Source organism: Loxodonta africana, chromosome 1, assembly GCF_030014295.1.
Source record: "Loxodonta africana isolate mLoxAfr1 chromosome 1, mLoxAfr1.hap2, whole genome shotgun sequence".
Lineage (NCBI taxonomy): Eukaryota > Metazoa > Chordata > Mammalia > Proboscidea > Elephantidae > Loxodonta > Loxodonta africana.
Genome location: NC_087342.1, coordinates 15,406,799 through 15,431,766, shown reverse-complemented (window position 1 = coordinate 15,431,766; position 24,968 = coordinate 15,406,799). Strand labels below are relative to the sequence as shown.

The 24,968-nt window shown below is 41.8% G+C and overlaps 1 protein-coding gene across 3 annotated transcripts in view; it reads right to left on the bottom strand.

Annotated features, from left to right (window-relative positions):
• The window catches only part of KALRN (kalirin RhoGEF kinase), a 769,081-nt gene that overhangs the window by 377,875 nt on the left and 366,238 nt on the right, over positions 1 to 24,968 (bottom strand). For all 3 annotated transcript variants that reach the window (XM_064291948.1, XM_064291977.1, XM_064292015.1), the window contains exon 10: positions 22,592 to 22,714. In XM_064291948.1, coding sequence (XP_064148018.1) covers positions 22,592 to 22,714 — 123 coding nt within the window. The remainder of the gene's footprint in view (positions 1 to 22,591; positions 22,715 to 24,968) is intronic.

Here is a 24,968-nt window from a genome sequence, read left to right as displayed (position 1 = left end):
GAAACCGTTGAACTCGTGTATGTTTTGCTGTGTATACTTTCAACAACTACAACAAAATAAAAATTAAAAAAAAAAATAGTTTGCTGTGGCCTCATCTGAAATACCTCTTTAATTTTTTCAATTAAAAAAAAAAAAAAGAATACAGAAGGATCCAAAGAGCCCACTCAAAATTTGGCTCAAAAGATACTTCTGTCCAAATGTCTCACCGTGGGCTGGGGCTGTCCAGGCTGACCCTAGCTTAGTGTAGCCTTACTAATCCTACTAGTATGTGCTCCATGGGCCCCAGGTTACATGGTTCTGAGGACTACGTTCTTACGAATGTTCTTCTAATCCACCTCTCTTCCACCTATTAGTCTTAGAGTTGAAAGGGGCCTCAGAGATCATCTGGCCTGATATCCAACCAACACAGGAGTCTCCTCTATCCATTCATTCATTTATTTTTCAAGTGACAATTGTATGTCTGGCTTACTGTGCTAGGCATTGGGATAAAAAGACTAATGAGACAAAACTCCTGCTCTTAGGAGGGTCACAGTCAGCTGGGGAGTGAGACGAGTACACAGTTGGTTAGGCCACTGTGTGAGAATACCATGAAGGGATGTGAGCCTAGAAAAGGAGCAGCCAGTCCAAACCAAGCAGGCCACTGAAGGCTTCCTGGAAGAAGTGATACTTGAGGTAACTGTTCAAAGATCAGTAGGAGCCAGTCAGTTAAAGGGGTAGGAAGGTTACAAGAGGAGGCATCACTGAGGCTTGAGAGCATAGCATGTCAGGGAAACTCCAGGACTTCAGGAGTTTAGAGTGAAGCAGAGGGAGCACATGAGGGGTAAAAGGTAAAGCTAGAGAAGGCAATGGCCAGGCCATAAAAGGTTTTTAGATCAAGACTTTGAACTTTATTTTGATGGAAAGCCATCTATAGATTCCACAAACAATAGAGTAGCATGATAAGCCGTACATTTTAGGAAAACCACTCTTGTGCCAATATGGAAATGGACTGCAAGTGATCATGACTGGAGTCAGGGAAAACAGGAGGATACTGCAATATTCCAAGCAGAGATGGTGAGGCTTTGATCTAAGTCAGTTTTGATGGGTACAGAAGGAAGGGGCTATATTAAAAGAGTGGAATCAATAGGATTTTACAATGGACTCAATGTAGGGTAAGAGCAAGGGAGGAGCAAGCAAGTTTCTGGCTCAAACAACTGGGTGGTATTAGTGCCGTCACTGGCATGGGGAATACAGGAGGAAGAGCATCTGGAAGGGATGGAAGGGAGGTGATTAATTAAATTTTGGACATGTTGAGTTTGAGAACTTTCTGAGAAATTAAAGTAGAGGAGTCCAGAAAGCCACTGGATTTGTGAATATGGAGCTTAAGGGTGAGATCAGGGATGAGACATGGATTTGGAAGCCATTGGAGTAGAGGTGGCAGTTGAGACTGGGAGAGAATAGCAAATCATGCAGGAAGAGAGTATAAAGAAATAAGAGAAGATTTGAGGAACAAATCTTGGGGAAAAGGGAGAGGACCAGCCAGAAAGGCATAAGGAAACCAGAAAAGTGCGGTGTCTTGGAAGACTAGGGAGGAGAGAGCTTAAAAAAGATAAAGTGGCTGACAAGGTCAAATGTTTCAAAAAACCAATTAAGATCTGAAAAGTGTCCTTTGGATTTAGCAACAAAAATGTTCCACTGGAGACTTTGGTAAGATTAACCTTAATGGTCCAGAGGGGATAGAAGCCCAATGACAGGGTGAACAAGTATTTAGAAGGTATGGAAGCAGAGATGGCAAATATAGACTCTTAAAAACTTAGCCTGGAAGGGAAGAAGAAACAGAGTGAAATTGGGCCCAGAGAGTATTCTTGATTTCTTTGCTTTTCTTTGTTTTTAGGACAGGGAAGACTTGAAGATATTTCTATCCTAAGGGAGAAAAAAAAGGTAACCTCTACTGGGAAATCTCCAATGAAAACAAGCACGCTACATTGAAAGGCATTTCATTTTGTGTTTGGACAGCTCATTAAAAAGCAACTCATGGATTATAAATTATACCTGAATTAAGCTAAAATCAACTTCACTATACCTTCCCCCCTTACCTTGTCTACAGGAAGCCACTGACTATCTGATGATAATTATTATATCTATCACAACACTACTCCCTGACTTTCATAAAACATTATTCACGTCAAACTCAATATATCTAGTTACTTCAACTTCACAATCCTTGAAGCTTTCCAACAATCACAGTATGGTTTGTCAATATCCCTTTGAAAATATACTTTCCAGAATTAGGCAGAACAGTCCATATGTGATCTAAACAGTCGTACTATAGACAAATTTTTAGTTATCTGGTCTAGAGATTATATTTAATTTACATAATTATTCAAAAGACTTTAATATTCCTCTCTGCTCTAAGGGTAAAGTCTAGAGACTTCATCTAAAGATCAAGGTTCCTGAGAGTCTAGACACAACCTATGTTCTCCAGCTTTTTTTTTTTTTTTAATAACTTTTATTAAGCTTCAAGTGAACGTTTACAAATCCAGTCTGTCACATATAAGTTTACATACATCTCACTCCCTACTCCCACTTGCTCTCCCCCTCTTGAGTCAGCCCTTTCAGTCTCTCCTTTCTTGACAATTTTGCCTGCTTCCCTCTCTCTCTATCCCCCCATCCCCCCTCCAGACAAGAGTTGCCAACACAATCTCAAGTGTCCACCTGATATAATTAGCTCACTCTTCATCAGCGTCTCTCTCCCACCCGCTGACTAGTCCCTTTCATTTCTGATGAGTTGTCTTCGGGGATGGTTCCTGTCCTGTGTCAACTGAAGGTCTGGGGAGCATGGGCGCCGGGATTCCTCCAGTCTCAGTCAGACCATTAAGTTTGGTCTTTTTATGAGAATTTGGGGTCTGTATCCCACTGATCTCCTGCTCCCTCAGGGGTCCTCTGCTGTGCTCCCTGTCAGGGCAGTCATCGATTGTGGCCGGGCACCAACTAGTTCTTCTGGTCTCAGGATGATGTAGGTCTCTGGTTCATGTGGCCCTTTCTGTCTCTTGGGCTCTTAGTTGTCGTGTGGCCTTGGTGTTCTTCATTTTCCTTTGCTCCAGGTGGGTTGAGACCAATTGCTGCATCTTAGATGGCCGCTTCTTAGCATTTAAGACCCCAGACGCCACATTGCAAAGTGGGATGCAGAATGATTTCATAATAGAATTATTTTGCCAATTGACTTAGAGGTCCCCGCAAATCATGTTCCCCAGACTCCCGCGCTTGCTCCGCTGACCTTTGAAGCATTCAGTTTATCCCGGAAACTTCTTTGCTTTTGGTCCAGTCCAATTGAGCTGACCTTCCATGTATTGAGTGTTGTCTTTCCCTTCACCTAAAGCAGTTCTTATCTACTGATTAATCAATAAAAAACCCTCTCCCTCCCTCCCTTCCTCCCTGCCTCGTAACCACAAAAGTATGTGTTCTTCTCAGGTTTACTATTTCTCAAGATCTTATAATAGTGGTCTTATACAATATTTGTCCTTTTGCCTCTGACTAATTTCGCTCAGCATAATGCCTTCCAGGTTCCTCCATGTTATAAAATGTTTCAGAGATTCGTCACTGTTCTTTATCGATGCGTAGTATTCCATTGTGTGAATATACCACAATTTATTTACCCATTCATCCGTTGATGGACACCTTGGTTGCTTCCAACTTTTTGCTATTGTAAACAGAGCTGCAATAAACATGGGTGTGCATATATCTGTTTGTATGAAGGCTCTTGTATCTCTAGGGTATATTCCTAGGAGTGGGATTTCTGGGTTGTATGGTAGTTCTATTTCTAACTGTTTAAGATAACGCCAGATAGATTTCCAAAGTGGTTGTACCATTTTACATTCCCACCAGCAGTGTATGAGAGTTCCAATATCTCCGCAGCCTCTCCAACATTTATTATTTTGTGTTTTTTGGATTAATGCCAGCCTTGCTGGTGTGAGATGGAATCTCATCGTAGTTTTAATTTGCATTTCTCTAATGGCTAATGATCGAGAGCATTTTCTCATGTATCTGTTGGCTGCCTGAATATCTTCTTTAGTGAAATGTGTGTTCATATCCTTTGCCCACTTCTTGATTGGGTTGTTTGTCTTTTTGTGATTGAGTTTTGACAGAATCATGTAGATTTTAGAGATCAGGCGCTGGTCGGAGATGTCATAGCTGAAAATTCTTTCCCAATCTGTAGGTGGTCTTTTTACTCTTTTGGAGAAGTCTTTAGATGAGCATAGGTGTTTGATTTTTAGGAGCTCCCAGTTATCGGGTTTCTCTTCATCATTTTTGGTAATGTTTTGTATTCTGTTTATACCTTGTATTAGGGATCCTAAGGTTGTCCCAATTTTTTCTTCCATGATCTTTATCGTTTTAGTCTTTATGTTTAGGTCTTTGATCCACTTGGAGTTAGTTTTTGTGCATGGTGTGAGGTATGGGTCCTGTTTCATTCTTTTGCAAATGGATATCCAGTTATGCCAGCACCATTTGTTAAAAAGGCTATCTTTTCCCCAGTTAATTGACACTGGTCCTTTGTCAAATATCAGCTGCTCATACCTGGATGGATCTATGTCTGGGTTCTCAATTCTGTTCCATTGGTCTATGTGTCTGTTGTTGTACCAATACCAGGCTGTTTTGACTACTGTGGCTGTATAATAGGTTCTGAAGTCAGGTAAGGTGAGGCCTCCCACTTTCTTCTTCTTTTTCAGTAGTGCTTTGCTTATCCGGGGCTTCTTTCCCTTCCATATAAAATTGGTGATTTGTTTCTCTATCCCCTTAAAATATGACATTGGAATTTGGATCGGAAGTGCGTTAAATGTATAGATGGCTTTTGGTAGAATAGACATTTTTACTATGTTAAGTCTTCCTATCCATGAGCAGGGTATGTTTTTCCACTTAAGCATGTCCTTTTGAATTTCTTGTAGTAGAGCTTTGTAGTTTTCTTTGTATAGGTCTTTTACATCCTTGGTAAGATTTATTCCTAAGTATCTTATCTTCTTGGGGGCTACTGTGAATGGTATTGATTTGGTTATTTCCTCTTCGGTGTTCTTTTTGTTGATGTAGAGGAATCCAAGTGATTTTTGTATGTTTATTTTATAACCTGAGACTCTGCCAAACTCTTCTATTAGTTTCAGTAGTTTTCTGGAGGATTCCTTAGGGTTTTCTGTGTATATAATCATGTCATCTGCAAATAGTGATAACTTTACTTCTTCCTTGCCAATCCGGATACCTTTTATTTCTTTGTCTAGCCTAATTGCCCTGGCTAAGACTTCCAACACAATGTTGAATAAGAGCGGTGATAAAGGGCATCCTTGTCTGGTTCCCGTTCTCAAGGGAAATGCTTTCAGGTTCTCTCCATTTAGAGTGATATTGGCTGTTGGCTTTGCATAGATGCCCTTTATTATGTTGAGGAATTTTCCTTCAATTCCTATTTTGGTAAGAGTTTTTATCATGAATGGGTGTTGGACTTTGTCAAATGCCTTTTCTGCATCAATTGATAAGATCATGTGGTTTTTGTCTTTTGTTTTATTTATGTGATGGATTACATTAATGGTTTTTCTGATATTAAACCAGCCTTGCATACCTGGTATAAATCCCACTTGATCAGGGTGAATTATTTTTTTGATGTGTTGTTGGATTCTATTGGCTAGAATTTTGTTGAGGATTTTTGCATCAATGTTCATGAGGGATATAGGTCTATAATTTTCTTTTTTTGTAACGTCTCTACCTGGTTTTGGTATCAGGGAGATGGTGGCTTCATAGAATGAGTTGGGTAGTATTCCGTCATTTTCTATGCTTTGGAATACCTTTAGTAGTAGTGGTGTTAACTCTTCTCTGAAAGTTTGGTAGAACTCTGCAGTGAAGCCGTCCGGGCCAGGGATTTTTTTTGTTGGGAGTGTTTTGATTACCGTTTCAATCTCTTTTTTTGTTATGGGTCTATTTAGTTGTTCTACTTCTGAATGTGTTAGTTTAGGTAGGTAGTGTTTTTCCAGGAATTCATCCATTTCTTCTAGGTTTTCAAATTCGTTACAGTACAATTTTTCATAATAATCTGAAATGATTCTTTTAATTTCATTTGGTTCTGTTGTGATGTGGTCCTTCTCATTTCTTATTCGGGTTATTTGTTTCCTTTCCTGTATTTCTTTAGTCAGTCTAGCCAATGGTTTATCAATTTTGTTAATTTTTTCAAAGAACCAGCTTTTGGCTTTGTTAATTCTTTCAATTGTTTTTCTGTTCTCTAATTCTTTTAGTTCAGCTCTGATTTTTATTATTTGTTTTCTTCTGGTGCCTGATGGATTCTTTTGTTGCTCACTTTCTATTTGTTCAAGTTGTAGGGACAGTTCTCTGATTTTGGCTCTTTCTTCTTTTTGTATGTGTGCATTTATTGATATAAATTGGCCTCTGAGCACTGCTTTTGCTGTGTCCCAGAGGTTTTGATAGGAAGTATTTTCATTCTCGTTGCTTTGTATGAATTTCCTTATTCCCTCCTTGATGTCTTCTATAACCCAGTCTTTTTTCAGGAGGGTATTGTTCATTTTCCAAGTATTTGATTTCTTTTCCCTAGTTTTTCTGTTATTGATCTCTACTTTTATTGCCTTGTGGTCTGAGAAGATGCTTTATAATATTTCGATGTTTTGGACTCTGCAAAGGTTTGCTTTATGACCTAATATGTGGTCTATTCTAGAGAATGTTCCATGTGCGCTAGAAAAAAAAGTATATTTTGCAGCAGTTGGGTGGAGAGTTCTGTATAAGTCAATGAGGTCAAGTTGGTTGATTGTTGTAATTAGATCTTCCGTGTCTCTATTGAGCTTCTTACTGGATGTCCTGTCCTTCTCCGAAAGTGGTGTGTTGAAGTCTCCTACTATAATTGTGGAGGTATCTATCTCGCTTTTCAATTCTGTTAAAGTTTGATTTATGTATCTTGCAGCCCTGTCATTGGGTGCATAAATATTTAATATGGTTATGTCTTCCTGATCAATTGTCCCTTTTATCATTATATAGTGTCCTTCTTTATCCTTTGTGGCAGATTTAAGTCTAAAGTCTATTTTGTCAGAAATTAATATTGCTACTCCTCTTCTTTTTTGCTTATTGTTTGCTGGATATACTTTTTCCATCCTTTGAGTTTTAGTTTGTGTCTCTAAGTCTAAGGTGTGTCTCTTGTAGGCAGCATATAGATGGATCGTGTTTCTTTATGCAGTCTGTGCCTCTCTGTCTCTTTATTGGTGCATTTAGTCCATTTACATTCAGGGTAATTATAGATAAATAAGTTTTTAGTGCTGTCATTTTGATGCCTTTTCATGTGTGTTGTTGACAATTTCATTTTTCCACATACTTTTTTGTGCTGAGGCGTTTTTCTTAGTAAACTGTGAGATCCTCATTTTCATAGTGCTTGACTTTATGTTAGTTGAGTCGTTACATTTTTCTTGGTTTTTATCTTGAGTTATAGAGTTGTTATACCTTTTTGTGGTTACCTTATTATTTACCCCTATTTTTCTAAGTAAAAACCTAACTTGTATTGTTCTATATCGCCTTGTATCACTCTCCATCTGGCAGTTCAATGCCTCCTGTATTTAGTCCCTCTTTTTGATTATTGTGATCTTTTAAGTATTGACTTCCATGATTCCCTGTTATGTGTATTTTTTTTTTAATTAATCTTAATTTGTTTGTTTTTGTGATTTCCCTATTTGAGTTGATATCAGGACGTTCTGTTTTGTGACCTTGTGTTCTGCTGATATCTGATATTATTGGTTCTCTGACCAAACAATATCCTTTAGTATTTCTTGTAGCTTTGGTTTGGTTTTTGCAAATTCTCTAAACTTGTGTTTGTCTGTAAATATCTTAATTTCGCCTTCATATTTCAGAGAGAGTTTTGCTGGATATATGATCCTTGGCTGGCAGTTTTTCTCCTTCAGTGTTCTGTATATGTCGTCCCATTCCCTTCTTGCCTGCATGGTTTCTGCTGAGTAGTCAGAACATATTCTTACTGATTCTCCCTTGAAGGAAACCTTTCTTTTCTCCCTGGCTGCTTTTAAAATTTTCTGTTTATCTTTGGTTTTGGTGAGTTTGATGATAATATGTCTTGGTGTTTTTCTTTTTGGATCAATCTTAAATGGGGTTCGATGAGCATCTTGGATAGATATCCTCTCGTCTTTCATGATGTCAGGGAAGTTTTCTGTCAGGAGTTCTTCAACTATTTTCTCTGTGTTTTCTGTCCCCCCTCCCTGTTCTGGGACTCCAATCACCCGCAGGTTATCCTTCTTGATAGAGTCCCACATAATTCTTAGGGTTTCTTCATTTTTTTAAATTCTTTTATCTGATTTTTTTTCAGCTATGTTGGTGTTGATTCCCTGGTCCTCCAGATGTCCCAGTCTGCATTCTAATTGCTCGAGTCTGCTCCTCTGACTTCCTAGTGCGTTGTCTAATTGTTATTTTATTGTTAATCTTTTGGATTTCTACATGTTGTCTCTCTATGGATTCTTGCAACTTATTAATTTTTCCAGTATGTTCTTGAATAATCTTTTTGAGTTCTTCAACAGTTTTATCAGTGTGTTCCTTGGCTTTTTCTGCAGTTATCCTAATTTCATTTGTGATATCATTAAGCATTCTGTAAATTAGTTTTTTATATCCTGTATCTGATAATTCCAAGATTGTATCTTCATTTGGGAAAGATTTTGATTCTTTTGTTTGGGGGGTTGGAGAAGCTGTCACAGTCTGCTTCTTTAAGTGGTTTGATATGGATTGTTGTCTCCGAGCCATCACTGGGAAACTAGTTTTTCCAGAAAATCCGCTAAAAAAAAAAATGCAGTCAGATCCCTATCAGAGTTCTCCCTCTGGCTCAGGCTATTCAGATGTTAATGAAGCCACCTGGGGAGGGTGGGGGAGGGAACAGAGAGATAGGAGAGTAGCACCTCAGAATACAGCCTGAGTTGCTTGTCTTGCTTGGAATGACTATTATATCTGAGATTCCCGTGGGCGCATTGCCTATGTGTGCTGGCTGTGTGGAGATTGCCCCCGGGGGGTCTGGCCCGCTGGAGTCACGGTCAGATCCTCCGCTTCCAGCCCCACGCCCAGCATCAAGGCTCCCCTACTGGGACGGTGCACTCTCGACTCCAAAATCAGTCACTGCCTCCCGGGGACTTCTCGTCCCTCCAGCCGCGTGGCCGTGCCGCCCCTGAGAACCAGTTGGGCCTCCTCCCAGGGTTAGTTCAGATGGGTGGAGCAGCTCCCCGTGCTTGTGCCGTGACCGAGTGTCCCGGCTGGGACGCTCTTCTCCCCGCTCCAATACCAGTCGCTGCCTCCCGGGGACTTCTCCTACCGGCTGAGTCCCACGCCGCCGGCGCAACCCGGCTGGTCCCCTTCCCGGGGTTAGTTCAGGGGGGTGGAGCAGCTCTCCGTGTTTATGCCGTACCTGCGTCCAGTCCAAATCCCTGCGGGACGGTTCCCCGGCTCGGACGCTGCTCTTTCTGCTCCAAGACCAGTCACTGCCTCCCGGGGACTTCTCCTACCGGCTGCGTCCCACGCCGCCCGTGGAACCGGCTGGTCCCCCTCCTGGGGTTAGTTCAGGGGGGTGGAGCAGCTCTCTGTGCTTGTGCTGTACCTGACTGGTACGCTGGCTCCAGGCTCTGGAAACAATTGCTGCTTCCCAGTATTAGTTCATTCTCCGTCTCTAAATCTGTGTTTGTTGTTCAGGGTTCGTAGATTGTTATGTATGTGATCGATTCACTTGTTTTTCCGTGTCTTTGTTGTAAGAGGGATCCGAGGTAGCGTCTGCCTAGTCCACCATCTTGGCTCCGCCGCCTCCAGCTTTTTTTTTTTTACAATGATTCACTTTTCACCATGTACAACTCTTCGCTTTTACCAACTTATTGATATTTTATTTACAGTGTTACAAAATTTCCGGGAGATACCAGGAAATAAGAAGACTCTCATTACCACCATAGCTTTCCTTAAGTCAAAAACTAAATTGCTGTTGTTGTTGATGATGATGTTGTCAGGTGCCATCCAGCTGGTTCTGACTCATAGTGACCCTATGTACAACAGAACGAAACACTGCCTGGTCCTGTGTGATCCCACAGTCATTGCTATGTTGGATCCCATCATTGCAGCCACTGTGTCAATCCACCTCATTGAGGGTCTTCCTCTTTTTCACTGACCCTCTACTTCTGCAAGCATGATATTCCTCTCCAGGAATTGATCCCTCCTGGTAACATGTCCAAAGTTCTTGAGATGAAGTCTCACCATCCTCGCTTTCAAGGGGCATCATAGCTGTAATTTTTCCAAGACAGACCTGTTTGTTCTTCTGGAAGACCCTGGTATATTCAGTATTCTTCACTAACACCATAATTCAAAGGCATCAATTCTTCTTTGGTGTTCCTTACTTATTGTCCAGCTTTCACATGCATATGAGACAACTGAAACTATCATGGCTTGAATCAAGCACACCTTAGTCCTCAAAGTGACATCTTTGCTTTTTAACACTTTAAAGAGGTTTATTGCAGCAGATTTGCCCAGTGCAATACATTGTTGGAAATCCTGACTACTACTTCCACAGGCATTGATTGTGGATCCAAATAAATGAAATCCTTGACAAATTCAATATGTTCTCCGTTTATCATGATGTTGCTTATTGATCCAGTTGTGAGGATTTTTGTTTTCTTTATATCGAGGTATAATCCAAACTGAAGGCTGTAGTCTTTGATCTTCATCAATAAGTACTCCAAGTTCCCTTTGCTTTCAGCAAGCAGAATCTCATCTACATATAGCAGGTTGTTAATGAGCCTTCTACCAATCTTGATGCCCTATTCTTCTTCATATAGTCCAGATTCTTGGATTATTTGCTCAGCATACAGACTAAATAAACATGGTGAAAGGATACAACCCTGATGCACATCTTTCCTGATTTTAAACAATATCACCTTTTTCTGTTCCAGTAACTGCCTCTTGCTCTATGTACAAGTTCTGCATGGCACAATTAAGTGTTCTGCACTTGCAATTCTTCACAATGTTATTCTCTGCTCTTAGCCAAGACCCATCTGTCATCAGCAATGATATCCCTCATTCCATGTCCTCTTGTGATTCCTGCTTGAATTTCTGGCAGTTCTCCAATATATTGCTATAACCATTTTGAATTATTTTCAGCAAAATTTTACTTGTGTGTGATATTAATGACATTGTTCAATAATGTCCACATTCTGTTGGATCACCTTTCTTTGGAATGGGTACAAATATGGATCTCTTCCAGTCAGTTGGCCAGGTAGCTGTCTTCCAAATTTCTTGGCATAGATGAGTGAGCACCTCCAGCGCTGCATCTGTTTGTTGAAACATCTCAGTTGGTATTCCGTCAACTCCTGGAGCCTTATTTTTACCAATGCCTTCAGTACAGCTTGGGCTTCTTCCTTCAACATCATCAGTTCTTGATCATATGCTACCTCCTGAAATGGCTGAATGTTGACCAATTCTTTTTGGTACAGTGACTCTGTATTCCATCTTCTTTTGATGCTTCTTGCATCGTTCAATATTTTCTTCATAGAATCCCTCAGTACTGCAACTTGAGGCTTGAATTTTTTCCTCAGTTCTTTCAGCTTAAGAAACGCCAAGTGTGTTCTTCCCTTTTGGTTTTCTAACTCCAGGTCTTTGCACATTTCATTATAATACTTTGTCTTCTTGAGCTGCCCTTTGAAATCTTCTGTCAGCTCTTTTATTTCATTGTTTCTTCCATTCGCTTTAGCTACTCTATGTTCAAAAGCATGTTTCAGAGTCTCTTCTCACATCCATTTGGTCTTTTCTTTCTTTCTTGTCTTTTTAATGACATTTTGCTTTCTTCATTTATGATGTCCTTGATGTCATCCCAAAACTCATGTAGTCTTTGGTCATTAGCGTCCAATGGTCAAATTTATTCTTGAAATGGTTTCCAAACTCAGGTGAGATATACTCAAGGTCATACTCTGGCTCTCATGGACTTGTTTTAATTTTCTTCAGCTTCAGCTTAAATTTGCATATGAGCAATCTGATGATCTGTTACACAGTCCACCCCTGGCCCTGTTCTGACTGATGATATTGAGCTTCTCCATTGTCTCTTTCCACAGATGTAGTCGATTTGATTCCTGTGTTTTCCATCCGGTAAGGTCCATGTATATAGTCACCGTTTATGTTGTTGAGAAAAGGTATTTGCCATAATTAGTCGTTGGTCTTACAAAATTCTATCATGCAATCTCTGGCATTGTTTCTACCACCAAGGCAATATTTTCCAACTACTGATCCTTCTTCTTCTTTTCCAACTTTTGCATTCCAATCACCAGCAATTATCAATGCATCTTGATTTCAAGTTTGATCAATTTCAGACTATGGAAGTTGATAAAAGCCTTCAATTTCCTCATCTTTGGCACTAGTGGTTGGTCCCTAAATTTGAATAATAGTTGTATTAACTGGTCTTCCTTATAAAAAAAAAAAGATTTTTTTTTTTTAATAGGCATATGGATATTATCATATCACTGACAGTGTTGTATTTCAGGATAGATCTCGAAATGTTCTCTTTGACAATAAATGCAATGGCCCCCCTCTTCAATTTGTCATTCGCAGAATAGTAGGCCATATGATTGTCTGATTCAAAATGGCCAATACCAGTCCATTTCAGCTCACTAATGCCTAGAATATCGATCTTTATGCATTCCATTTCATTTTTGTAGATTTCTGATTTTCCTAGATTCATACTTCGTACATTGCACATTCCTATTATTAATGGATGTTTATAGATGTTTTTTTTTCTCATTCTGTGTCATGCCACATCAGCAAATGAAGGTCCCGAAAGCTTTACTCTACCCGCATCATTAAAGTTGACTCTACTTTGAGGAAGCAGCTCTTCCTCAGTCATATTTTGAATGCCTTACAACCTGAGGGGCTCATCTTCCAGCACTATATCAGACAATGTTCCGCTGCTATTCATAAGGTTTTCACTGGTCCTTTTTTTCAGAAGTAGACTGCCATGTCCTTCTTCCTAGTCTGTCTTTGTCTAGAAGTTCTGCTGAAACCTGCCTACCATGGGTTACCCTGTTGGTATCTGAAATATCGATGGCATAGCTTCCAGCATCATGGCAACACGCAAGCCACCACAGTATGACAAACTTTCCACCCTGCGGAATCCTTTGCTTTCACCAACTTATTAATATTTTATTAACAGTGTTATAAAACTTCCAGGAGATGTCAGGAAATAAGAGGACTCCTATCACCACCACAGCTTTCCTTAAGCGAGAAACAAAATCCTATCAGGACAGTATTTTCCATCTCCTCCATCTGACGGAACAGAGTATGATATTCACCAGTAACATGATGGCTCTTCTCTTCCATCTCCTTTTATCTCCATAATATTTCTACATATCTCTACCTCAAATTTGTAGACTTTATATAGGTGTGAATCCCTCTGATATACTGTATTACACCCTCACTCCTCTTATTGGAACAAGTTCTTTAAACAAAGAATTCTCTTCCTTTGTCATTTTCTGGTTATGAGCTCAATACTCTAAAATCTCAGGAATATTTATTATATCATATTTATCTTCCAGTGCTAAAAGTTTAAGTGGCACTGCTTGTTACACATGCCTTTTAGTGGTTTATAGATAATAAAAAAAAAAAAAAAAATTTTTTTTTTAGTGGTTTATAGATAAGGAAGGCCATAAATATTGTTTGTAATCTGTATTCTTGGAGTTTTTTAATCTAAGATTATGTAAGGGCATTTCCTTCACAAGGTGCTTCTTTTTATGTCACCCGTGTGGAGCCTCACATATCTGGTTTTGGTTTTACTGGGATAATTTTCTCCCTTTACTTCAAAATTCACTTAAATCTTTCTAGGTCAGATCTGCCAACATACCTCCTTCCCAATCTTTATAAGATGCACTCCACCCCTTGCCAGAGGCCCATGATCCTGGCTCTGTAGGACATAGTCCAGAAAACTTTTTAAACACCATCTACACAGGCACCCATTTGTTTCTGAAAGCCTTCCTTCTTTCCTTAGTCAGTGCCATCACAGGGAACAAAAGATAAAAACACCACCTGTGCTTTCCAGTCCGTCGGTTTGCTACCCAGAACTTCAAAGTCATTAAGAATTAAGTCTCAGTTTCTTCTTGATGAGGGACAGTTTATGAAACTCATCAGAGGTTGTTGGCATGCTCACGATAATATCTTGGATATCAGTTCCTACCCTTCCCAATTTCCCACATCAGGTCTACACAAGTGGCCTTCAAAACCCTTGGCTGGGAGTCTCCCAGCACAGATAACATCTACCTTTTTCCCAGGAGTGGCCACAAGACCCTTCCCATCAGCTCCTGCCAGTAACTTCTCCTTACTGCTTCATGGGGGGAATGCCCAGGAAGACTGTCATGCCAAGATTCAAAGGGTAAGACTGTCCTTTATTTCTCTACTAGTTTACATTTTTCCCCTTGCCCTCTTCATGACATTAATTTCTCTATATCTTCCTGGTTTTCTTCCTCGCTAGTTTTTCTATCCTGCCTAAGAATCTTTAATTTTCTCTAAGAAGATGGAGGGTGGAATCAAACACCTGTGCTCATCCAAAGACTTCACCGCGAGAGTAAAAAGATTACGTACAGGCTGGGAAAAAATTTTTAGTTATGGCATTTCCCATCAGTGTCTGATCTCTAAAATCTATATGATACTGCAAAAACGCAACAGCAAAAAGACAAATAACCCAATTAAAAAATGGGCAAAGGATATGGATAGGCACTTCACTAAAGAAGACATTCAGGTAGCTAACAGATACATGAGGAAACGCTCACAATCATTAGCCATTAGAGAAATGCAAATCAAAACTACAATGAGGTTCCATCTCGCTCCAACAAGGCTGGCACTATCCAAAAAACACAAAATAATAAACGTTGGAGAGGTTGTGGAGAGACTGGAACACTTATACACTGCTAGTGGGGATGTAAAATGGTACAACCACTTTGGAAATTGATTTAGCGCTTCCTTAAAAAACTAGAAATAGAACTACCATAGGATCCAGCAGTCCCACTTCTTGGAATACATCCTAGAGAAATAAGAGCCTTTACACGAACAGATATATGCACATCCATGTTCATTGCAGCACTGTTTACAATAGCAAAAAGACGGAAGCAACCAAGATGCCCATCAATGGATGAATGGATAAATAAATTATGGTATATTCACATAATGGAATACTACCCATCGATAAAGAACAGTGACAAATGCGTGAAACATTTCATAACATGGAGGAATCTGGAAGGCATTATGCTGAGTGAATTTAGCCAGTTGCAAAAGGACAAATATTGTATGAGACCACTATTATAAGAACTCAAAAAATAGTTTAAACAGAGAAGAAAATATTCTTTGATGGTTACAAGAGTAGAGAGGGAGGAAGGGGGGTTCACTAACTAGATAGTAAATAAGAACTATTTTAGGTGAAGGGAAAGACAACACACAGTACAGGAGAGGTCAGCATAACTGGACTAAACCAAAAGCAAAGAAGTTTTCAGAATAAACTGAACGTTTCAAAGGCCATTGTACCAGGGGCAGGGGTTTGAGGACCATGGTTTCAGGGGGCATCTAAGTCAATTGGCATAATAAAATCTATTAAGAAAACATTCTGCATCTCACTTTGGAGAGTGGCATCTGGGGTCTTAAATGCTAGCAAGTGGCCATCTAAGATATATCAATTGGTCTCGACCCACCTGGCGCAAAGGAGAATGAAGAACACCAAGGACACAAAGTAATTATGACCCCAAGAGACAGAAAGGGCCACATAAACCAGAGACTACACTAACCTGAGACCAGAAGAACTAGACGGTGCCCAGCTACAACTAATGACTGCCCTGACAGGGAACACATTCAGAGAACCCCTGAGGGAGCAAGAGAGCAGTGGGATGCAGATCTCAAATTCTTGTAAAAAGATCAGACTCAATGGTCTGACTGAGTCTAGAAGGACCCCGGAGGTCATGGTCCCCAGACCTTCTGTTAGCCCAAGACTGGAACCACTCCCAAAGCCAACTCTTCAGGCAGGGATTGGACTGGACTATGGGATAGAAAATGATACTGGTAAAGAGTAAGCTTCTTGGACCAAGTAGGCACATGAGACTATGTGGGCTGCTCCTGTCTGGAGGGGAGAGGAGAGGGTAGAGGGGGTCAGAAGCTGGCCGAATGGACACAAAAAAAGAGAGTAGAGGGAAGGAGTCCGCTGTGTCATTAGGGGAGGAGCAACCAGGAGTATATAGCAAGGTATATATAAATTTTTGTATGAAAAACTGACTTGATTTGTAAACTTTCACTCAAAGCACAATAAAAATTAAAAAAAAAAAAAAGATGGAGGGTAGAAAAGCATCTCTTTAAGCTTTCTCATCTTTTCCTCCTGCTTGCATTTGCAGCTGATGTAACTGGTCACCATCTCAGGCAAGAAAAGAAAGGTAAAACTTACTCCAAAGGTCACCACGCCATTCCCCGCAGGCGTATTCACTGGGTCTCCGATGAATTAATGGTTTTTCCTAGCTTTCACCAAAGAGCAAAAAGTATGTCTCTTTTCTTATTGCAGGACTTTTTAGAAGGTTAAAATATGTGTGCCACATGTTTTTTTTTTATTATTATTAGATTATAAATTTCTCAAGATAGAAGCTGTGTAACTCTTTCATTTTCCACAGTGCCCAACACAGAAACTTGACAGGACTAGGGGGTTGATTAGTGCTGCCGTCCAGCCTTGAGAGCACAGGCTGCCATCTCTACGAATTACCCTACTCTGTCTGCTCTTGGGGAACCCCTGGTGGCGTAGTGGTTAAGTGCCACAGCTGCTAACCAAAAGGTCAGCAGTTCGAATCCGCCAGGCGCTCCTTGGAAACTCTATGGGGCAGTCCTACTCTGTCCTATAGGGTCGCTGAGTCGGAATCGACTCGAGGGCACCGGGTTTGGTTTTCTTGGTTTTATTTTTTCTTGGTATTGTGGTAGATTAGCTGAATATGTTTCATGAATATCACATAATGTCCATTAAAATGCTCTCCATTTTTGCCTGTTTTACCCTGGACTCAGAATGTTTTTTTTTTTTTTTAAACTGTGTTCTGTTCAAGTTTGAGATTAAAAAAAAAACAGAGTTCAAGTGAGGTAACAACTACCCAAAGATTACTGAATAAAGCATTTAATTGTGCCTGTTTTTGTATTTCTTTAAATCTTTCTCTAAACAGTCTATTATTTCAAAGATGTTACACTAATGCTCCTTAATATGCTCGGCTCTTAAAATGTGATTTGGGGCTTTGAGGTTTTAAATATATATATATTTGAAAGTAAAAGCTTGCTAATTTTTGAGTAAGTTAGCTCACAGAGTGTCTGCTGTTTCAGATAATGAGGCCGTAAAGCAGACAGTACCGGAGCAGGCACAGCTGCCGTCTACACCCCAGGCACTCGAGCACTCTGCTAGCAAGTGAGAGCGAACATCTCAGGAGGCTGCGGGAGAGAATGCCAGCGCCACGTCCCATTCCACCCCCGGCAGATACGGAAACATCTATTCCCTGACAGCTTTGCTATCATGGGCAGCAACTGTGTTTTGTACTTGTTTGTACTCCCAGTGACACCTAATATGCCACAAGAAAGATAATAAATGCCTCTTAAAATCTGTCTTACTCTATGGCATGAGTCATTTGGTGAGTTTACAGGCAACTTGGGCCAAGTATTTACCAGGTCCAGGAGGGGTTCCCACCAGTACTCAGGTCTCCTATTCAATCATGGAGAATTTCAGTAGCTTGGACTAGAAGGACCTGCAGAAGCTGATCCTCTGATACACCCCCTTGCTCCCAGACCCTCGCTGCCTCCCCGCTGAGGCTGTCATAATTGTGGCTCTTTGTTCAGTCCGGCTCAGCATCTAGAGGAGACTATTCAAAGAGCGCCACCTGCAGGATGAACCAAGGACTTATAACAACTCACTTCATCTCCTTCAGACGATGTCTATCTGGAGCCCTGGTGGCACCGTGGTTAAGTGCTCAGCTGCTAACCCAAAGGTCTACAGTTCACATTCACCAGCCACTTGTTGGAAGCCCTATGCAGCAGTTCTACTCTGTCCTATAGGGTCACTATGAGTCTGAATCAACCCGATGGCAACGAGTTTAAATGATATCTAAGGAACCCTAGTGGTGCAGTGGTTAAGTGCTCAGCTGCTAACCAAAAGATCAGTGTCTCAAATCCAAAAGCCACTCTGTGGGAGAAAGATGTGGCAGTCTGCTTCCGTAGAGATTACAGTCTAGGAAACCCTATGGGGCAATTCTACTGTGCCCTAAAGGGTCATCGTGAGTCAGAATTAACTCAATGGTAATGGGTTAAATGATATTTGAAGAATTTGTTTAAAACTTGTTAAAGAACCAATGCACACAAAATTTAAGTTAAAGTTTAATGACATAATTACTACAATAACTTTTCATAGATATCATTTATGTTTAATAAAACCAAAAAACCAAACCTGTTGCCGTTGAGTCAATTCTCACTCATACCAACCCTACAGGACAGAGTAAAACTGCCCCATAGGGATTCCAAGGAGAAGCTGGCGGATTTGAACTGCTGACTTTTGGTTAGCAGCCATAGCCCTTCACTACTGTGTCAGCAGAGCTCCTTCTGTTTAATAGCTGCCATAAGTATCTTGAACCCAAAGAGTGACCAATGGTATGAGAATCACAGGTACCACCACTATCCCATGCGTGGAGATGTATTGGTCGAAGGGCTTTGCATTGCCTTTCATCCCTTCCCAATGGCAGCCGTGCTCTCTGCTGTAGGCTTGATCTTTCCTGCAAAAGGGCAAGTTTCCAGGAGATGTAACAGTTGCAATAGCTCTCTTCCTGCTTTGACTCGAAATAACTTTGTGAAGATGAATACAGAGAATGGGTGCTCAGAATTCCCCTCTCATACCAGCCTTGGGTCAAAGAATCATAAAATCCCAAGTTGAAAGAAGCTCCGTCACTGACTCATCACCCTCTTTAACACTGCTGATAAAGGGTTCCCAGCTCCTACTCCACAACCTGTGTGACACGCCACCTGATAATATCTCATCAACGGCGACCCCAAAATATAAGGAATAAGAGTCTCCAAGTTTTTTTTTTTTTGTCATTGCTCTTCTAACTGGAGAATTTTCTAATCCCTGATTAAATATACTCCTCTCCGCTCAACGACTTTCTCTTAGAGTAGAAGCAAGAGAGAAAGAGAGAGCCCTCTCCTGTCTGAATCATGCCCGATTCTTACCACCTGAGTGTGCTGATTATATTGCACAGAAAAGCAGGTCTGAGGCAGGCCTACTGACAGTTAATGCTGAGGTCAAAGCCTGTGGACTAGCAGTTCCAGGATGCTGGGCGGCTCCACTGCTCACTCCCTTCCCTGGAGCAGGGACAAGGGAACAAGACAGGATTAATTTCAAGACTACAAGATCCATCTCTGGAGGCCTATTTACAGTGTGATGTGATGAACTGATGACCTGTAGCTTAGACGCTCCCTTTGAAGTTCACATCTGGTGTTCTCCTTTCCAGAGGAAACACTCCTCCTAAAAATATGAGCCTTTTGGAATTTAGAATTCTTTCTTCTCCCTCAAAAGATACAGTCTTATCAGAAAGCACAGGGGCAGGGGGATATGGATTGCATCAGTGTATTACTCATTGGCCAGGCCAGGGATGAAGTTGCAGTAATATGTCCAAGAGGACAATCACAGCACCAGCTCCCCTTCCCACTCTCTTCATCCCTGCTCTTTGCCCTGTTCTTCCCATAAACAAGGATAAAAGAAAGTCACAGGCATGCCCTGTCTTTTGAGAGTGGGGGTTGTGGTACCTGGGACAGTTGCTTCGCTGATGGCACTCAGAAATGAATTTTATACCATTTGCTATACCTCAATGGCGTCCCTGGGTGGTGCACATGATTAAGGTGTTTGGCTGCTAACCAGAAGTTTGGAGGTTCGAGTCTACCCCAAGGCACCTTGGAAGAAAGGCCTGGTGATCTACTTCTAAGAAATCAGCCCTTGAAGGCCCTATGGAGCACAGTTCTACTCTGACACACAAGGGGTCTTCATGAGTTAGAAGTGACTTGACGGCAACTGGTTTTACTATACCTCCCTAAGGAAGGACAGCATGGAATTAAGGTAAGAACGTAAGTGAACCAGGTGTCTTGGGGCACACTGAAGATCTTTGCTGAGCCTCAGTACCTCCAATAAAACAAGACAAATACAACAACAATACTATCTATCAATCGGGACTGGTGTGAGGTAAAGTAAGTAATAGAACAGTGAGCTCTCAGAAATGTGTTCATCTATCCCTTAGTATGATTCTAAGCTAATGTGTCTCTACTGCTGAATGAAAGGTATTGTCCCACGTGAAAGGAATATCAAGAATCACCAAGAAGGTGGAAGCGCAATTGGAGTAAATGGGGCTAAAGTTGGGGTGGCCACAAAGCTTGCTTGGCTTAACAATACACAAAAATGACAGCCTCCTCACAGGCCTATAACCAATGCTGGCATTGCCTATGAGACTATAGCAGAAACAGAGTAAACAAATCATTTCTTTTCTAAGGATCAGCACAAAGCTTGTTCCTATAAGGCGGAGGTTAAAGATATCCCAAATGTCCAGCTTTTCCAAGCTGCTGTAACCACTCCATCATCTCTAACATCAAATACTCCCTCTCCCCTCAGCACTCTCCCTTCCATCTTTGGGGTCCCTAATTCACAGCAACGTCCCATAGAACTCATGAACAGTATAAAGGAAATGGCTCACGCTGTTGTCGGGGCTGCCAAGACCCAAATTTGTGGGGCAGGTGTAGGTTTCTCCCTGGCCCTCAGACTCTGCCCAAAGGAATTCAGCTTTCTCACTCTATGGGCTGGGAAGCCCACTGCATGGTCTCCTACGGGTCTCTCCTTCCTTGGTGGTGGTGGGCTCTTCCCTTCCCCACCTCTGGGGTGCTCATTTCAAGCCCAGAGAGATGGCAAAACTGATCAATCCCCTTGGTGGACCACAATTACCCTATCACACAGTCCTGCCCCATCACCTGGTGGCAGTTACAAGACCATGGCTAGAAAGGCCATACAAAAAGCACACAGTAAGGAGGAATAGGCTGGGCCATGGATGAGAGTGGCTTTGGGGACATCATTCTTAAGTGAAGAGGGGCTGAGCCACAGGACGGCCCAGAGGCAGGAACACCAAAACTATGGGATGGCCCTACTTCAACAGCAAAGCAACTGCCCCAGGTACGGCAACCTCCACTCTCAAAAGACAGGGCATGCCAGTGGCTTTCTCTATCCTGTGTCCCCTAGCAGGCTGGAGAAGCAAACAGGTTACCTGGTCACCCAGAGATTCTGGGTCTGTGTTATACCTTGTCTACTAGAAGATATATTGGGACCTGTGTCTTTATTATGCTGGGAAGTTCAGCTCATTCAGCAGAAAGTCTTCATCTCACAGACTGGACCCCAAAACCAGTCTACCCACATTCCCTGGGTTCAGGTCACTGTTGACACTTTTGGTTCCTGCAGCACCTCTCACTTTTCAGCTTTCTAAAGTGAGCTCCCCTAGAGATGCTGCAATGCTCCCACCACTTTTCTGTCCTCCAGCAGGTCCATTTGGTTCTCAACAGGCCCTCTTCCTTTTGCTCCTACAGCACATTTCTGTCTGGGGCTGGTAGCCTCCCTGGGTGAGGTCCTGGGCTGTGCCCAAAGCCCAGTGTGGTGCCCACACTGAGGGCTGCCTTATGAGGAACTGGGAGTCAGCCCTGGCTGAAGTCATGAACTAGTCTTGTCATCCTCACTACTCTGGCAGCACCCACCTCTCTGTGCCATACTGTTGCCCTGCCCAGCTACCCCTGCCCACCTTATTCCTGAGTCTTATTTTCCACTGCAACTGATCATATGAGGGGGCTAGCTGACAAAAATAACCACATAGCACTATTTCATCTTGAAGATGATGAGTTTCGGGGTCCATTTGGAAAAATGCACCAATAGAGGAATATAAGGGAGCTAGGTTAAAATTTTTGAGGTGGAGGCTTTGAGCAGAAATCCTCTTAGATCACCCCACCATTAAGACAAATGGTCAGGGCCTCTCATACCGCATCTTTGTGCAAATTAGAAAATGGCACCCTCTCTGGATCAGGCATGCAGCTCAGCTAACAGGCTGAATATCGTGCAAATTACAGAGTATATAATGTGCAAACTATAACAAGGTACGTTCTCTGGGCACGTTCAGCCTTGCAGGTTCATGGATTGGTAAGCAAGTCCCATCTCTTCCTCCAGGTCCTGGAAGGTACACAGCTGTGCAAACAGAGCTGGGGCTGATTCTCAGCTCCCACTCGCCTGCACTGACAACCATAAGAGGGAGCCCTTTCCACCAGCACCCCCTTGTGGACAAGGCATTTCCAGCTCATGCTGGTAGGAAGATTTTCTTTGAAGACCATAAACTGGAGATCTGCTTGTCATTTACCTATTGATCCACAAGCAGACAAAGATCTCCCTGCATCAAGCAAAAAGGCACCCTAGCCATGGGCTATCAACCCACATGCCCCACCAAACACCAAAGTCAAACCCTGGCTTCCCCCACTCCACTCCATACACACACACACACAACCACACACAGCTTCTTACCTGAGCCACCTCTTCAAAGTCATCATGCCTCTTCTGCAGGGCCCGGGCTCGATGCAGAGATTTTCCAACCCCTGTGTGTTTGCTGAGAAAGGCCTCACCATGGTTTTCAATCCAGTCTAACACCTAGTTAGAAAAGGAAGACAGAAGCAATGACTTCCCGGCAGATGGAAAGACTGTGGAGCCTCTATGACAACACGAGTGACTGCTAGAATCCTACCCCCACCCCAGTCAAAAGGCAGGAGTCCTGGCAGAAATGTTTAATCCCCTGCATCCCTTCATATGAATACATGGGGTTTCCTTACTGTCGTTGGCGATGTAATAGTCTTTGTTGTTAGGTGCCCTCGAGTCAGCTCTGACTCATAACAACCCAATGTACAAGAGAACTAAACACGGCCCGGTCCTATACCATTCTCACAATGTTGGTATGTTGGAGCCCATTTTTGCAGCGACTGTGTCAATCCGTCTTGTTGAGTCTTCCTCAATCCATCTCATTAAGGGTCTTACCCTTAGCTAAATTCAACTCATCTTCTTTGCTCTCCAGAATATCCCTCCATTACTGTTTCACATTTCATAGCCTCAATTAGTCCATTATTCGTAACAAGCTACATAGGCCATCAGGCACTACCTATACACAATCACTTAAAGGCAGACACATTGACAGGAAATCAGGCAGCATCAGGTCGGGGCAGTTCCTTGGCCCTTTACCACTCTTCCCTCACAGCAGTGGCTACCGGTCATGAGGCTCCTGTCTCATTGTGCTCCTGAGACTCCCTTCTTGATCTCAGAAGTAAATTCCAGAGTAGTCAACCCCAAAGAGATGCTCAAGGTAGCTGGTTACTCAGACAACAACCCCCTCAAGTTCTTTCCACCTCTCTCTCCTTCAATCAACACCAACCAACCAAATAAATTAAGACTTTTAGCATCCTAAGGCCCTTCATATCTATGAGTCTCCTGGGAAGCAGTAGAGATGCTTAGTCTCAAGACATTTTTTCCAGGGCTTCCAACTGGTTATTTTTGGATCCAGAACCCCAGGTGATTCTTATGTATATTCGATTGAATATACGTAAGAATTGCCTGGGGATCTTGTTAGGTTTTTTTTTAAAAAAAAAAATTAAAAAAAACATTCTTATACATACAGAAGAATCACCTGGGGATCTTGTTAAACTGTAGATTCTGATTTAGTGAATCTGGGATGGAAATGCAAATTCTCAGCAGGGGGTTGAACCAAAAATAACTGGTTCACAGCCCTGCATTTTTGTGTTTAGAAGCTGAACAGAGGTGGCTGGAGCATGAAAGAGATGAGTGAGGGGATGCTGAGTAGGTGGGAAAATATATTGTCCTGAGGGACACTTGAGAAGGAGAGCAGGAACCTTGAAATGTAGGGAGAATCAAAGCCTTTCATGTCTATTTTGCATTCAGCCAGATGGCCAACCAAAAAAGTGTGCATCTGAGAGAGGAGGGGAGCAGTTCATCTTCCCCATGAGGAAGAGTTGGCGCTCAGTAAATCAGGGGGCCACAGTTAGATCAGAATTATGGTGCAGACACACCTGTTGTAGTTCCTGGCCAAGACTTAACCAAGCCTACTCAACTCATGCTACAGTCAACATTAACTAAACACTTAATTGATGATGTACTAGCCTTCTCAGATGTTGCAAGGACTTTTTCAGGAAAAGATTTAGATGAACTCAGTCTGTTTCAAAGGATGCTTTAGTCCATTGCTCCGTCTCTTCCATACACGGCCCTGTGGCAAGCAGAGGTAGAGCAAATCCTTCCACGGACTGTGGGCATGGAAGCTCTGCCTCTACAGAATCCAGCCTTTGTCTTCATTTCCTCTGACATTTGGGATAGATTTATGCCTGCAGTTATGCAAAATATGGAAGCTTTCAAAGTCTCCAGGACAGTATCATAAAGCCCACACCAAGATGTATTAGTTCAGAGAAATGTATATATGAATATAAAAGTGAGGTTTAACAGATATCCACTGAACCACGCTAGAAGATGAGGTAATTGTTCGTTAAAATGAAGGAAAAAAAAATTTTAAATGACTGTTTATGTAAACACTAGGTATGGAGATTTTAAACACCTCATATAACAAATTCTGGCTATATATATATATCACATATATATTATGTGTCACTTAATACCCGTGACATGTTCTTTGATTAGGATGTTATGTGACTTGGACATTGTGTGAACATAACTAAATTGTGAGCAATAGCATTAACACCATTCACTGACCTTCCACCTTCTTGTTTAATAAACTTTTGTTTCACTTCCAACTTGACACCTCTCCTTTGCCTCTTGCTGTTGCTATTACTAGCAATGGTTTTGATGTGTTTGGGAGCCATGATGCACTTCACAGTAATATTTTCGAAAG